This window comes from Setaria viridis, chromosome 9 (genome assembly GCF_005286985.2).
Source record: "Setaria viridis chromosome 9, Setaria_viridis_v4.0, whole genome shotgun sequence".
Classification (NCBI taxonomy): domain Eukaryota; kingdom Viridiplantae; phylum Streptophyta; class Magnoliopsida; order Poales; family Poaceae; genus Setaria; species Setaria viridis.
The window spans coordinates 33,191,547-33,206,916 of record NC_048271.2 but is presented as its reverse complement, the minus strand read 5'-3'; the positions used below and the strand labels follow the sequence as shown (position 1 = coordinate 33,206,916).

General features: G+C 46.7%; 1 protein-coding gene across 2 annotated transcripts; it reads right to left on the bottom strand.

Annotated features, from left to right (window-relative positions):
* Window positions 1-3,633: 3,633 nt before the first annotated feature.
* LOC117836369 (protein NRT1/ PTR FAMILY 8.3) lies at window positions 3,634-6,511 on the bottom strand. Of its 2 annotated transcripts, none has more exons than XM_034715776.2 (5): window positions 6,178-6,511; window positions 5,841-5,946; window positions 5,524-5,741; window positions 4,952-5,439; window positions 3,634-4,747 (listed from the first exon to the last, which is right to left on the bottom strand). In XM_034715776.2, exons 1-5 carry the CDS (start codon window positions 6,226-6,228, stop codon window positions 3,880-3,882), a joined length of 1,731 nt encoding a protein of 576 aa, XP_034571667.1. In that variant the 5' UTR covers window positions 6,229-6,511; the 3' UTR covers window positions 3,634-3,879. The 2 variants fall into 2 exon arrangements, with proteins under 2 accessions (XP_034571667.1, XP_034571668.1); XM_034715777.2 differs by having other exon boundaries at window positions 3,634-4,687; window positions 6,178-6,505.
* Between the last annotated feature and the right edge of the window lie 8,859 nt (window positions 6,512-15,370).

Below are 15,370 nucleotides of genomic sequence, written 5' to 3'. Positions count from 1 at the left end.
GATAGGTGGTGGAAGTAGGTCTCGGAACATCATATATGAACCTTTTTTTCTTGTAACGTGGCTAGACAAATGTGGAAAGTAGAATGCCACGCCAAGTTGGATCCGGGTCCTCTGCATTATCAGTGTGTCAAAAGAGCTTTAGGGGTGTTTGGGAACACCTACTAAACTTTAGCACCTGTCACATCGAATGTGTCGTTGTCAAGATTAGCGGATCAAGACTTGAACTAGTAAATTTCTTTTATGCGCGTAAGGCTTCGGATGGTGGTGTGGGAGACACGGGGTTTAGACTGGTTTGGGCAAGGAAGAGCCCTATGTCCAGTATCGGGAGCTGCTCGTGTTGCCCACGCGGGGTTTGTAGTAGGGGTTACAGGAGGGCGAGAGAGGGAGCCGATCCCAGGTCTCTTGGGTATGCACTGATGCTCTAAGGAGAGTAAGGGTGTGTTCTGTTGGCTTCCGAGAGTCCCCTGTCTCAGGCCCCCGGTTCTCCTTTTATAGCGCAAGGAAGCCACCGGGGTTACAGGTGAGACCGGGTGTGAGGAGAAGTCAAAGAGATAAACAAAGCTGAGTAAAATACAACATAAGGAGAGGGACCAAATTCCAGGACCGCCGCCCCTCGCTCTGGCCTCCGACTCCTGTCAGCGCGTCCGCCGGAAGAGGGCGGCTGCCTTCGGATCCTGTCGACGATCTCCTTGGTGGCCGTTGCCACCAGGCATGATGATGATGTTTAGTCGTGGCGTCTATGCCCGTCGGGGAGGACGGCTGATACTGTCATCTTGCTGATGGCCCGTGGGACGCGGACGTCGCGTCCCTGTCGCCGGATGCGCGGGGCGCGAGAACGGGCGGGACTTCCTCCTGTGCTGGGCGGCACAGGCCATAAGTGCCCTGTAGCAAATCGGAGGGAGCCGCGGCCACTGTAGCCTGCACCGCATGGTCGCGCATGGGTACTTGTGGCGGGTCACGTCGAGGGCGCGAACGCCTTTCTGCAGGCTAGAGCCGCGGCGCATTTATGGCGAGGTCGACAGGGGGACCCACGAGATCCGCACCCTGATCTTCTAGTCCGCGCCCGAGGCGGATATTTGTCTTGTGGGCCCGGATGAGTCCGACCCCCTGCGCCCGGGATCGGGCGAGGCGGAGTCTTGCGGCGGGGGATCAGGTGCTCCCGACCCTAGGCCCCTGGGTCGGGCGAGACGGAGTTTGGTCGTCATGGGATCGGGAGCGTCCGACCCCGGAGCACTGGGTCGAGCGAGGCGGAGTGAGGCTCTCCCCTTCCGTGTTGGGCCGACGGCAGCCTTTATTACCTTAGGTGGACCTGGGCCTTTATGATTGTTGTTTTCATGGGCTTTGGAAGGTCGTTAATATTTTCCCCCAACAGAATGTTTGGATACTAATTAGGAGTATTAAACATAGTCTAATTACAAAACTAATTGCACAGATGGAGTCTAATTCGCCATACAAATCTATTAAGCCTAATTATTTCATGATTTGACACTATGGTGCTACAGTAACCATTTGCTAATGATGGATTAATTAACCTTAATAGATTCGTCTCGCGAATTGGACTCCATTTGTGCAATTAATTTTGTAATTAGCTCATGTTTAGTCCTCCTAATTAGCATCCGAACATACGATGTAACAGTTTAGCACCTCGTATCCAAACAGCTCCTTAACCACCAACAACTGTAGCACGGGAATCTTGCTGTAACTATGACTTTTCAAACGAAACAAGGTGCTATCAAATCGGCTAAGGGAATTCCTAACGAACACTCGAGTAAATTTCGTTTTTCATCGTCAATCGATTTTTTTTCTGTACGTCTTTTTTTTTGAGGGGGGATTTTTTTTCTTCTGTACGTGCGTGATGTGGCCACGCCAACGGCTGCTTTGCCACGCTAGGCCCAGCAGGCGAGCTGGAGGCGGCCTTGCTGCCTGGGCCCACTAGTGCTGCTCCTCGGGCTACACACACAAAAGAGACCTGACGGAGAAGGCCGAGGACGAGCGGCCCACATCTAGCTGCTGGTTTCGTTTTTTTTTTAATGCAAAGTTTTAGTCAGGTTGAGCTGGATACCAGTCCGTGGTTATTCAAGATCATTTGTATGCACCTAGTTTTGAGATGAACTCATAATATATATTTTTTGTTGTATTTGTTATTTATCCACATGCTGGTCATAATTAAATTAGTGAAATAATTTGTATTATCTTGTATGTCCAAGAACATGTCTGATTTTCTTTATTTTTTGTTTGATTATGTATGTGAATATTCTTTCGATTTAATTATGTCTGTGAAATGCAACGTTAAGACCGTCAAAGCCTTAGGTGGTATTTTTCGGTTGATACCATTCCAGTTTTCAGGTCAAATTTTTAGGTGGTTTCGATTAGAAAATTAATTGTTTTTATTTTTCTCCTTAGTCATTTATTATTTGGCAAATGACGCGTGGCTTCGTTCCATTGGTAAACCTAGCTGACCAAATTTCATTTTAGTTAGGTTTCTTACGATAGAACTCGCACATCCGAACTCAAGTACTCAACTTGGCACGTGTGCTCTTATTTTTATGTATTTACTCCATGAATTAACCACTTTACTCTTTTTTTAAGTAGGTGAAGTGTTTGTCCACAAGGAGGCATGTGACTTTGTAAATCTCAAAATCTACTGATCAGTATCTCGAATGTACACATATAGAGGATAGGATCGCATGTGTATTCGTGCATAGGAGTTGTGTGCATGCTTATATGGAAGTGTTTAGATCTATATATATTTTTCAAGAAATGGTATGTTGTTTTTGTTATCAAATTTTCTTTTTTTATATTTTTATGAGCCTGCAAATTGATGTACTTAACGGGTTTACGGCGTTCCTGCATCTAATGCGTTTTGTGTCCGCTGTCTTCTGGTGTTTTCGACTGATTTTGTCAGTTTTCCCTTTCAGTCGATTTTTCCCCCCTGAACCGCACATTCATTTTTCGACTGATTTTGTCATCCGCATCAACCAATTTCATGGCCCTACAGATGCTACGTGGAATGTTCTGAATGGTTAAAAAATCGATTGACGCGTCCAAAAAATAAACAGCCGAATGCTGTGTAGTCATTCCCAATCGGCAATCAATATGGTAATTTGCAGTGAAATGAACGGAATCTCTGGCTTTTCAGTCGGAGCTTTTTCTTCACATGCAATGAAATGGATCGCCGCGCGCTGGGCCTCGCAGATATAGGGCCTGTTTGGACCTTGTAGCCCCTGAATTAAACATCCGTCGCATGTTTGATGCTAATTAGAAAGATTAAATATAAGCTAATTGTAGAACTAATTGCATAAGTCATAGCTAATTGAGTCATAGCTAATTGATGAGTAGAATATATTGATCCTAATTAGCCCCACATGAGCTAATTATGACCTAATTAGGATAAATAGATTCTACTCATGAATTAGCCATGGCTTATGCAATTAGTTTTACAATTAGCTTATCCTGTACCATCCAAACATCGGACTAATTAGTCCCGAGACTCCAAACAGAGCCATACACACAGCTGATCGGGGCTTTAGATGGGCGACAATTCTGGTGGCAAAGCAATGTGCCAATGTTGAGGCAACTCCCGAACTAGTACACGTAAAAGTGAACTAAAGATGCAACAAACTAGAATGGTAGTATCACAGAAGAAGAAAACTTTATTTACCATGGGAAAACATTAATGGCCTGTCTAGAATGGTAGTTTCACGTTCCAAATATCTACTGCAAACTTGAATGAAATCCTAAAAATTCCTAGATCAATCCTTCCCTTCCAAAGAAGACCTAAAAGATCGATGTCTTCCTCTTATCATAATAGATGAAAATGGGCATGTTTCTGTCAGTCCTGCATTCTTTTGATGCAGAACAGCTGCTCCAAATCTTGTATCAACAAATTGTTTTTCCTCTGTACTTCATGGAGCAATGCGCAAACTGAGCCAAATTCATCAAGCAAAGGGCAGCCATCATCCAGAAGAAGTAATCCAGGTGGCCCTCGTTCAGGTCTTCCGGGATCCACCCGGGCTCCCCGCCGCGCGCCGTGGTCGCCGCCACGGCGCCGAGCACGGCCGAGTTGAGGTAGCTCCCGGCCGCGATGGCGAGCTGCGCGAACGCATTGCCGAGGCTCTTCATGCCGTCCGGCGACTCGTCGTAGAAGAACTCGAGGATGCCGATGGAGGCGAACACCTCCCCCGCGCCCAGCACGGCGAACGCTGGCGCCTGCCACATGATGCTGATTGCCGGCGCGCCGGCCCGCGCGAGGGACAGCCTCTGCGCCTCGATCAGCGCCGCGTACGCCATGCCGACGGCGGACAGCGCGAGGCCGACGCCGAGCCGCTGCAGCTGCGACAGGCCGCGGTCCTTGCCTGTTGCGCGCCGGGCCAGCGGCACCAGCACGGCGTCGTAGATGGGGATGCAGATCATGACGCTGAGGACGTCGAAGGTTGCCAGGGCCGCCGGAGGGACGGTGAACGGGCCGACGCGGTTGTCCATGACCCCGCCCTGCTCAATCAACGTTGATGACATCTGCGCGGTGGCGGCGAAGAAGAGCACCATGGATGCCCAGACGGGCAACATCCGGAGCAGCATCTTCAGCTCCTCGACCTGGGACGGTGTGCAGAGTCTCCATGGGCTCGTCCGCGCTGCTGTACACTTCTCGCCGGTCGAGGGCGCTACAATGGCAGCCTTGTCAAAGAACCTGGAGATCTCGCCCGATGTGAGTTCAATGACAATTTTACAATGCTTCGGTGACATCCCACTGCGCCAATAGTTTTTGCAGAATCCAACAAGGTTTTCTAGGTGAAAATTTGCATAGAGATGCTGAAGGTTTTTCAGGTGTAAAATTCAGCTGGCAACTTGAACATTATTTAACAATCTTTTCAAAGAAATCTAAAGGTAAGTTCACATTGTGCAGATTCAGTTAATGTGTAAATCTTGATCATTATTGAAATATTAGGCATACCTGAATTGTCGGGCATACTCAATTCCTGAAGCATCCCCAGGCAGCACCAGATGGTAGTTCCTCACAGCTGCAACAACCACCTGGGCAACACTTGTCAAGGGACTCCCTCCCAATTTCTTGTACCTATACACCTTCCTACCGGCGACGAACACGACGAGGCCACACACCATGAGCACCATCGGGACCGCGAACCCGACTCCCCACCCGATGTCTTCCTGCACCCAGACGAGCACGGTTCCCGACAGCAGAGAGCCGATGTTGACGGAGAAGTAGTACCAGTTGAAGAAGGACCCTTTGGTCGCCCGCTCCACCGGGTCGGTGGCGTCGAATTGGTCGGCGCCGAGGGCCGAGGCGCAGGGCTTGACGCCACCGGTGCCAAGGGCAACAAGGTAGAGCCCCAGGTACACTGCGACCCGGCGGATTCCGCTGTTGGATGGCACAACCATGATCAAGGGGAGCGATGCTGAAACGGTCAAAATGAGCATTCCCTGACAAAACGGAACCATTTATTCAGAGTTGCAAATGGAACATGGTTACATGGTCAGAATGAGCATTTCCGTGTTGCATCTTACAATGGTGTACACCAAGAGGAAGATCACTATGGTCTTGTACCTTCCCCAGTATGTGTCGGCCAAGAACGCCCCGATAACCGGAGTGAGGAAGCAACTGCCGATCCAGGTGGACACATTCTTGGCGGCATCCACATTGGTCTCATGAAGTTCACTCGTGAGAAATCTGACCAGGTTCTTTCCGATTGCGAAAAAGGCCATGCATTCGGTGAACTCAGAACCTAGCACATTTTCAAGGATCTAGAGGTTAACTCTGTAGGGAAAGGAAGTAATTCCTGTTATGCTGTGGGAAGAAACTTATCTTTCACTGCAGAACCTACCTAAAATAGTGAAGCATGCTCTCCAGTTCCCCGTGGTCTGCTTCGGAGCAGGCTGATTGTTAATATCAACCGTTCCGTCACTAGTATATTTGGAAGCTTCATCATCCTAATTCAACAACAGAACACAAAGCAGAGCTGGTCATGCTAAAGTTAACTGGAACTCTTGTTGCCTGAAAGTTTCGGTAAAGAATACCTGAATAATTTTTCACAGAAAAGAAAACTACAAGTGACGAAAGTTCAGCTGTGCTTTATGGCAAAGAAACATTTTCTGTTGTGAACCCGAAGTAGACAACATGTAAGGTGGAGAGGTTCTTGGAAAGACAAAAAGGAATATCACCTGTGGAGGCAGGTGATGAATCAGTGGCCTCTCCTCATCTGCTGCTTCCATGATGGCACCCTAGGAGCTTCAGCAATGTTGTCCAAGATGGGGTTGGAACTTAAGCAACTTGTACCCCTACTTTCTCAGAAGCACTTCCTATAAATGGCAAGGGTCATGATAACATAAACACGTTATTGCAAAATAAACTACTCCGTACTCCATATATACTCCCCTCTGACCAAACAAAACTACGTTATCATCACCAGTAGTAAAAAAGTCAATGCCTTTCTGTTTCAGCTGGACAGCTGTTCTTTCAAAAGTCAACAATGGACGAATTCTTCATTTTTCTTATTGAGCTTTCATTGATATCCTTGTCGAAACCAATGCTATATATCCTGCAATGTAAGTCGTGGAAGGCATAATAATCCACGTTCCACAAGGCAAAATCCGTTTTCTTGCAAGCGATGCCAAGCAATTTTATTTTACGTGGACAAGATACGTTCTTCTGGTTTGTGTTTAATTTCCGGTAATTACGTGGATCTTCGTTGTTATGTTACGACGTGGACTTTTGGACTTTGGTTGGAGGAGAAATGGTATGTTTTCTTTAATTAGTCCGATTTTTAGCTCGATTTTATTCTAATCCCTCCCACTACGCAAACTGGTCCTGATAATTGACGTGCTTGTGCAAAATTTGTTGGCGATCTTGCAAGAATCCAAACCGTACGCCTTTAGTGGCATCTCACGTTTGAGTATCATCTTTGATTTTTGTTGCGAATAATATTATCATTGATTGTCCATTTCAACAAGCAAGAGTAACGAGTATCCAGCAATTGTCCAAGAGGAGCGACGACAGCGAAATGTTAAGCCAATCATATTTCTGATTCCATCCGCTTAACAAAATATTTCTTTCATTAATTAATGTAAAGTTAATTCCTATCTCTACATATATCATAAATTAAAGAAGCACGTAGCCTAAATATTCAGCATTACGATGAGATCAAAAGCCAATGGACTAATAAACAATAACATTAATAGGCATCTCACAATCATTGCATATCCTGAAAAAAATTTCAGCCTGTTACTGACAAATAAGTCCACGGGCATGCCAATGGGAAAAAAACCTATTTAACTACGATTACTGTACTGTACTTTTGTATACTGATATACCAAATTTAGATACCTCCAATATCAAAATTTAAGTTATCATAGATTTAGTCCAACTTTTGGTCATCCATCAAAATCAATCCCATCGACAACTTTCCTATCGTTAAGAAAGTGAACTCTGTTTCCTTCCAAGCAACGCCTTCTTGCCTGTAGAGCGCCACGTGAAGTAGGCGGTTGGAAGTGTCGGCATTGCAATTGCAAGCTCACGTGTTGGTAGAGACAAGAAAGCAATGTTTGGTCATGTTCTTCAGCACCAAAGGTAGCCACACTTTGTGCTACAGCGACAAAATAAAACAACCACTTAAACAAAAGGAATCAATAAGAAGACCAGGCAAATGCATGAGTTCAACAAGACAGGAGAAGGAAAACAAGGTATGAAAGCCAACGTTAGCCACTTAGCCTACTTCTGAATACATATGTTAAAACTATTTTGATAACTGTTTTCATGATTAATCTAAGAACAAGATATTCCTACGTGGTGGTACGGCGTGACACCAACTACCAAGAGCTATTCTATCTATATGTTAATTTTTGAACAATGTATTCCATTTTTATTAACTATTTCCGTTTCATAAATATATCATAATTTTCCATGATTATTTGCATAGGTTTGAAGTGTCTAATGAAAAGATCGATAAAAAAGGGTAAGGGTGTGTTTGGTAGAGCTCCATCTGATTCTGATTCTCTATGGGAGCTGATTCTCTGAGAGAAGTGATTATGTGACTGAAAGTGATTCTGTTTGATTCTCTAGTATAAACTCTTAAAATCAGGATGGAGAATCACTTCACAGAATCAAGAGAAGCTACTTTTTTCAGCTCCCAGCCTCTTAGTTCATTTCAGAGAATGACTTCACAGAATCAGCAGAGAATCACTTATCTTTGAAAAAAATATTTGGCAGAGCTCCTGCTAGAATCAGCAAAGAATCAGCTCTGGAAACTCTGCCAAACGCACCCTAAGATACGATTTTCAAAGTTTTCTTTAATCAAGGTTTCATGTTTCATGTAGGTGCATCACCTACATGTAAGGGATAAAGGACGGGGTTGACTGTGGACAACCTATAGAGGAGCTCGTGCAGCGAGTTTTAGCAGCCGCCTTGACCATGTCGACACCGACATGTATCTCTGACCCTATGCATGTCTCTGTCGCCTGCATTGTTCAATAGCGTAATCCTTTGGTTCATGGTTAGGGGCTAAGGGCTAATTGCTTGTTAATAATCCATTCTGACCTTTTAAACCCCTTGATTAACCTCTAATAGTTAGATAGAGCTTGCGTTATGTTAATTACCCATGATTATTTTGTAATTTGTCAAGTTTAGGCCCTGATTGTTCTCGATTCAGCATCATTATACCTTAGTTGGTGCTAATTGTCCATGATTAGGATAGGTGTTTCATGTTTATCTCATGCTAGTTACCCGTGTCGGTACCACTTCCATGCAATTAGTGTAACATCCCGCTTTTTAGAGTATTTAAGAGTACGTACTTTTTAAATTTTTTCTTTAATTATAACATAATTTCTTTTCTGAAATATTCAAAACCTTTTTATAAACAATCCTTGCATAAAATAACATCATGAGTGTTGCATTTGGGTGTTCTAGTAAACTCCTTTCTTCCAGCCTTAGAAACATTTCATGATAAATCTTTCCATCGAAAATCCTAGAAATAATATCCCATAACCTTCCCTCTTCTCAAAACCTTATGAACCGATATTCAAATTTAATCCAACCAAACCTCTGTAAAGCCACCACTCAAACATAGGCAAACTCTAATATCTCTGGACCTCAAACCCTTTTCAGAAAAAAACCCCACTCCTATATCTATTCCAAGCCCTAATCCAAACTCTGCTCAGATTCCAAATCCAACTCAAATTTGGAGTCAAAGCCACATTCAAATAAATGAAAACCATTCTAAAAGCTACATGGGCCGCCAACTTCCTATTTTGCCCATCCTTTCTCTCGGGCCTGTCCGCCACCGCCTTCCCTCCTCCGCACACGGCCTGCAAACACGGCCCGCTAACGCCAGCCCATCTCTCCCCCGCACCGGTCCAGCCCACCCCGGTCGCATCGTCTCCCTCCCCCCCGCCGGCACGTCGCGTCGCTGCCGTCCGACGACCCGCTTCCCCAGCGCCGCCGCCCAACGCCGGTGCGCCCCACTTCCCTCTCCTCCCCTCTCCCTATCTCCTCCCGCCCAAGCCTATCCTCGCGCGCGCGTCGCCATATCCTCGCGCCCGCGTCGCATCCATCCCCCCTGACCAGGCCACGCCGACACGTCATCCCCGACCGCCGCTGCACGCTATGCCCGCACCGCCTGCCACCATGCCGGCACTCTGGCCGCCTTGCCGCCAGTGCCGCATTTCTTCGCCGCCAAGCAACGCCACCTCACCTTATCCCACCGCCGCCCGCCATTAATGCCGGCGCAGAGCGTCCCCCCTCCCTTCCTTCACCGCTACGGCAAGCCTGCCGCCCTCATCCCCTCCGGCGACGTGGCGCCACCACCGGCCTTCCTCCCGCCTATAAAAGGGGCCGCTCCTCGCTCTCTCCTCTCCCCCACACCGCCGGCCGAGCTCGAGCTCCCTCCTCCCACGCGGCCACGCCGCTCCCTCCTCCCTCCCCTCCCCACAATACCCCCATCGAGTTTCCCGTGAACTCCTCTTCCTCCCAGCCTAGTCCGCAAGGCCGGCGGCGTCCGGGAGCGCCTTCCCGGCGTGCTCCCCGCCAGCCTCGCGGCAGCGCCTATGGCACCCTCGACGGCGCCGCCTGGCCCCGGCACCACCCTAGCAACGCCGTCACCCCTCTGTCCCACCCTTTCTTGCTGCAAGGCGGAACCGGCAGCCAACAGCATCACCCCGTCCGACCGCCTTGCTCGTCCCGCCTCCGTGCGCTAGGTCCACTAGACCAAAGGCACGCCCTCCCCCGGTCCACTACGCACACCAAGCCGGCGCATGGAACAGCGCCAGCCGCGCCCCCACCGCCTGCGTCAGCCCTCTTTAAATTGCTAAACACACCCAATCCTTGTACCCTAAATCTTAGTACCCTTCCCAAATTCCAAAAATATCCCAAAATTCACCAAAAATCCTACATAAAATTAGAAACATAATAATGTATTTATTTTCCATTTCATATAGAGCCCACTCCCACATAAAAAGAAAACCTCTTATAAGCGCACCCGGGAATTCACGTCTTCCTCATCCATATTCCAAAAACCCTAGAAAAATTCCCAAAAATACTACAAAGCCATCCAAGCCTATTTCCCTACCCCATACTTGGTCATCTTGCCCAAGCTCTGCCCTAGTGGCTGAAGTGAGTTCGTCAAGCTCTAGCCTCGATCTTCAATCCGCTTGACCTTGCCAACTCCGCCTGACATTGTGTGTCTATCCCTTAGCATCAGATCAGGACGTCTGTTGTGCAAGCTCTCTTGCATCCATTCCATCCTACCTGATCTTGCCCGGCTCCGCCTGTCACCGTGTGACTATCCCCTAGCACCGGGTCAAGTCGAAGAAAGTCCGTCATGCAAGCTCTCGGGTTTCTATTCCACTTGATCTTGCCTGGCCCCACCTGTCTCCGTGTGACTATCCTCTAGCATCGAGTCAGGTCGAAGCAGTGTCCATCAGGCAAGCTTTCAAGTTCTACTTCTACGAAGCTTGCCGAGCTCCACCCGCCGTATGGCTGAGCCCTGGGACAAAGCCCAGCTCATCGTGCAAGTTTTCTAAAACCTGGAATCCACTCTCACCACCCAGCACCCAAATCTTATCTAAGGTCAATCCTAGAACCCAATCGGGATGTTGCCCAACTAAAACCTCGTACCATGACCCGATCTAGCCATTATGCTGCCCACTCAAAATCTCATCCCTGATAAAATCCAGCCATTATGCCACCCAACTAAAACCCCAAGTATCGCCCAAACCTAGCCATAATGTCGCCCGACTAAAATCTCAATTTTCATCCAAACATAGCTGTTGTGCTACCCAACCAAAGCTCTAAATGACCCTAGGGAAATTAATAATTAAATTCCCTAGAATTTCCTGAAAATCCAGCCACCCAACCCATTAATTAAACCCATTTCTAAATAATTAATGAATTATCATTAATCATTTAGAATTTTTTGAAAACCCATTTCTAAATAATTAATGAATTATCCTTCGGATACCCGGGAATTCATGCTTAATTATTAGGTAATTCCCAAAATACTCATCATTTTCCTTTCTTTTCATTTCTTAGGAATTTATTGGTGTATTGTTTTATTGATTGTCATTTTATATGTTTTTGCCAGCCGGTAGACAACTAGGCTCTGCCTGAAGCTAAGGATCCAGAAGGGTTCGAAGCTAAGAACACTGGTCGGCCTAGGAGACAGTAAGGATCTTTGATGAAGGCAAGTTCCAACTCCTAGCTCCTGCTTTATCCCATTGAGTGCGAGAGTAATAACATGACCAACTTAAAATGTATTGCATTGTTTTCAAAATTACTTCTTTAGAATACGTGCTTGCTAGATTTCCCCTTTTTCTATTGAAATGCCACAGGCCAAACCGCCCTAGGAAAACTACTTTTCCCACCAACCCACACTATAGTAGATACGCTAGGCAAGTTGAGTCACGCCTCATGTTGACGGCAGTTAGTGCGTCAATTCGTGAACTGCTAGCACACAGATCAGTTGTCCTTAGAGTATTCCTCCAAGGTTTATCAATCCGTGAAACAAGTGGATTGTTGGCTCTCATTTTATACCAATCTTGCTAACGAAACTGAGTGTATGTATTGTGTAGAGAGACAAACTAAACTAATAACAGAGATTGAGACAATATACCAACGGTTAACACAAGATAGGAGATAGATATAGATATAAGCGTCCCCTCCCTAGGATCTAGCTTCACAAGAATATGCATTTACTACATTGATGCATGCTACCCTCACTAGCTATCACAATGGTTACGTGCTTGCTCGACATTTTCCCTCCCGCATACTGTCACTACAAAGGGATACTTAACGCTTTGCTCACACACACAATATCGAAGCATCCGCAGAGTTAAGCTAATCACCACGATTACCAGAAGCTCTACTAAGAACATATGTTGTACATAACAAGAGCTCACATATGTAAATGAAATATTGCAACGAGTAGACCATGATGCATTAATGGGCATAAAGAACATGTAGCAGTTCCATATCAAGGACCGTAACAACCCTAGGGATGAACATAGGCTTTACCCCATGATCTTACACATGTTGATGAATAAAGGGGGTATGGAGCACCTCGAGAACACCCTGAATGAAGATGAAGATGAGGGGAGGCACGAGGGACTCAGGCCGATCGGCCTAAGCCACCCTAGGCCGATCAACCTAGGGGTTTCCTTCCTCCTATGGAGGTCCCCTTTGACGACGAAGCTCCTGATCAGATTTAATCCCTATTTCTTCTCTTGTGGCGGCAGCTGCTAGGTCTAAACTTGTCGGGATCCTCCTCCTTGTTGAAAGTCCTTGGTATTTATAGTTGGCGGTATCGATTGGGGTGCCTTTGAAGCCAAGTTTCTAGAAAATAACCCTAGAAATGTCGTGGGCTTCCTCCTAGTGAAAGGGCGCGATGATCGGGGCTAGAAATGGGCTAGGCCGAGGCCGATCGGCACACCCTCTATTGGCCTTCAATGCTCGAGCACTTCATACGAAGTCGTAGATCTCATCGAGCCATGCAATTTTTCCTATAAATTCACCCTAATTGAAGTTCGGATGAGGAAGATATGACCTATGCAAGTTTCAGCTCCTCCTGCGGGCTTGCAGTTCAATGTTCGTGTTTGGGCCTTCCAATATCCAAAGTCCGAGCCCAAGTCCAACTTGTAGAAAAACTTTTCATTTATGTCGTATTTCCTATAATTTTATAATATAGTCCAAAACATAACACATATGCAAATTTGAGGTTATTTTAGGTGCCAAGTGGCGAGTTAGTATAAAAATATGCCTGAAAACACTAGTTAAATGGTACTAAAAGTGTGTCAATAACGACCGTCAACAACCCCCCATGCTTAAACCTTACTCGTCCTCGAGTAAGTCAATCCTTGCTTTCAAGGAAATCAGCATTGCCCTCCGATGTCATCCCTACACTCAGTTACACATAACAAGACATATTGCTCTCTCTAGTGTTTAGCATTCGAGTTCAAGTTGTGACCGGCTTCTTTTTCATTATGGAAGATAGACTAGAAATAGAGAACAAGCCACAATAAAATAAATGCAATGCTCTTCAAACTTAAGTGAACTTCAAACCATTCCCTTGTTTCGTCATGAAGAGTTTTTCAAAAAACTGCATATCCAACATAAGTGAGATTCTCTTACAAAAGTTCATGGAAACACTCATCTCATTAAATCACTCAAGCCTATACTAGATTATTTTCAACCTAGTCTACTCATGTATGAAAGTGGAAGGCTTATGTGGAGCTTGGTAGGTAAAAACAATCCGGCGTTGTAGCCCACCGCCTCCGTGCCGATCAGCACTTCCCTGGGGGTCTCTTCCATTTGCACCCCAACACTAGCATCCCCAGGCGCGGATACAGCGGCATCCTCGGCAACATCTTGGCGTGGCATACACCTTGTCTCGGGCCCCTTAGGTCCTGTCACCAGGCCACTCTCACTCCCGGCCTGGACAGACGTCGTAGATGTAGCACCTATGGTCGCATCAGGAGTCCGACCTTCTGCATGGGTCCCGACACCAGCGCCCTGTAGGCCCGACTCGTCCTCCATCACCACCTTCCTGCTCGGACGGCGAGACACAAAGATAAAGCAAAGCAATGTACAAACAAAACTTCCAACAATATACGATGCCATGATCATACTCACAATATGCTCTTCTTCACTCGAAACTTTGGGCGAAGAGGTGCTGGCGGCAGCAGGATTGACTCCTTTTGCTTTCCCCCGCGAATCTCCGTCTTCAACCGCTCCACATCGGCTGCGGTCATCTCAAGGAGCTCGGCCTTCTTCTTCTTGGTGGTCGGGCTGGGCGATTCGGAGTCGTCGCTTGGCACCCCGGACGAGGTCTCTGCATGGGATGCCCCTGCCACAACGAGTGCCTTCGGCTTCGTGGCACCCCTCTTCTTACACTTCTTCTTCTCCGCCTCTGGCTTCTCCGCCTCTGTCGCCTTGGAATCCACCACCTTGCGAATGGCCTAGCGCGTCCATCGCCCACCAGGAGCCGTGCCCCCGGCCTCTAACCCGCTGCCCTAGACCGGTACATCCTCGTCGGAGTCGTCAAAGTAGGAGTCTGACTCCCATTCTAGTGTAGCGTGTCATTGGTCAGTCTCGGTGATCGGGCAGATCTTGGGTTGCTACTGCTCGGCCCTTCCAGGAAGCGGTGCTAGACAAAAAAAACTCATACTCTCGGCTCTGAAAAGTAAAACAGAATCAAGCAGAAACAGACGCAAAAGCGAAGCAATCAAGCTAAACGATGAAATCAAGAACTTACCAGATCGGCCGGTATAATGAGGGAATACACCTTTGGGCATTGCTTGTTCTTGATGACCCCGCAGAAGAACTCGATAACCCGACTGGTGACCTCTTCCTGGGTAACCTTCCGCTGTGCCTCCCTGGTCGGATCCAATGGCCCCGAGTACTCATACGTCGGGTGGACCCTGTCCTTGATAGGTTGCGTCAGCCTTCGGCAAAAGTTGATGTGGATCTGTTGTACCCTATTGGTAGAGTTGGTGAAAAATTACTGCTCCAGCAGAACCCCTTTATCTTTCACCTTTTCCAATAATTATTTTTGTAGAACTTAATAGTTGAAATTGTTTCAGTTTGTAGATGATCTCAACCATTCCCACATATTCTTATGCTTGGTTATTTGTCCATTCTTAATTTATACTTAAATAAATGCATCAACTGAAGTTTGACTATATCCTGTTTCAGCCGGACAAAGGGTCAACATCTGTAGTCGCTCCTGTTCAGTCCAGCTTTAGGATAACAAACTAAACACATGATGATTATTGATGTTCCTTCTTTCCTTAGTTTAAATTAATTACAAGATCACAATCTGATTTCGGATCCACTATTGCTAGATGGAAGTTCTCAAATCAATGTTGCTTC

Coding starts and splice junctions, on each gene's coding strand:
- LOC117836369 (XM_034715776.2), bottom strand. CDS start 6,228: ATGGAAGCAGCAGATGAGGAGAGGCCACTGATTCATCACCTGCCTCCA. Junction 5,947..6,177: donor TTCATCACCTGCCTCCACAG/GTGATATTCCTT, acceptor TTGTTGAATTAG/GATGATGAAGCTTCCAAATA. Junction 5,440..5,523: donor TCCTCTTGGTGTACACCATT/GTAAGATGCAAC, acceptor CCGTTTTGTCAG/GGAATGCTCATTTTGACCGT.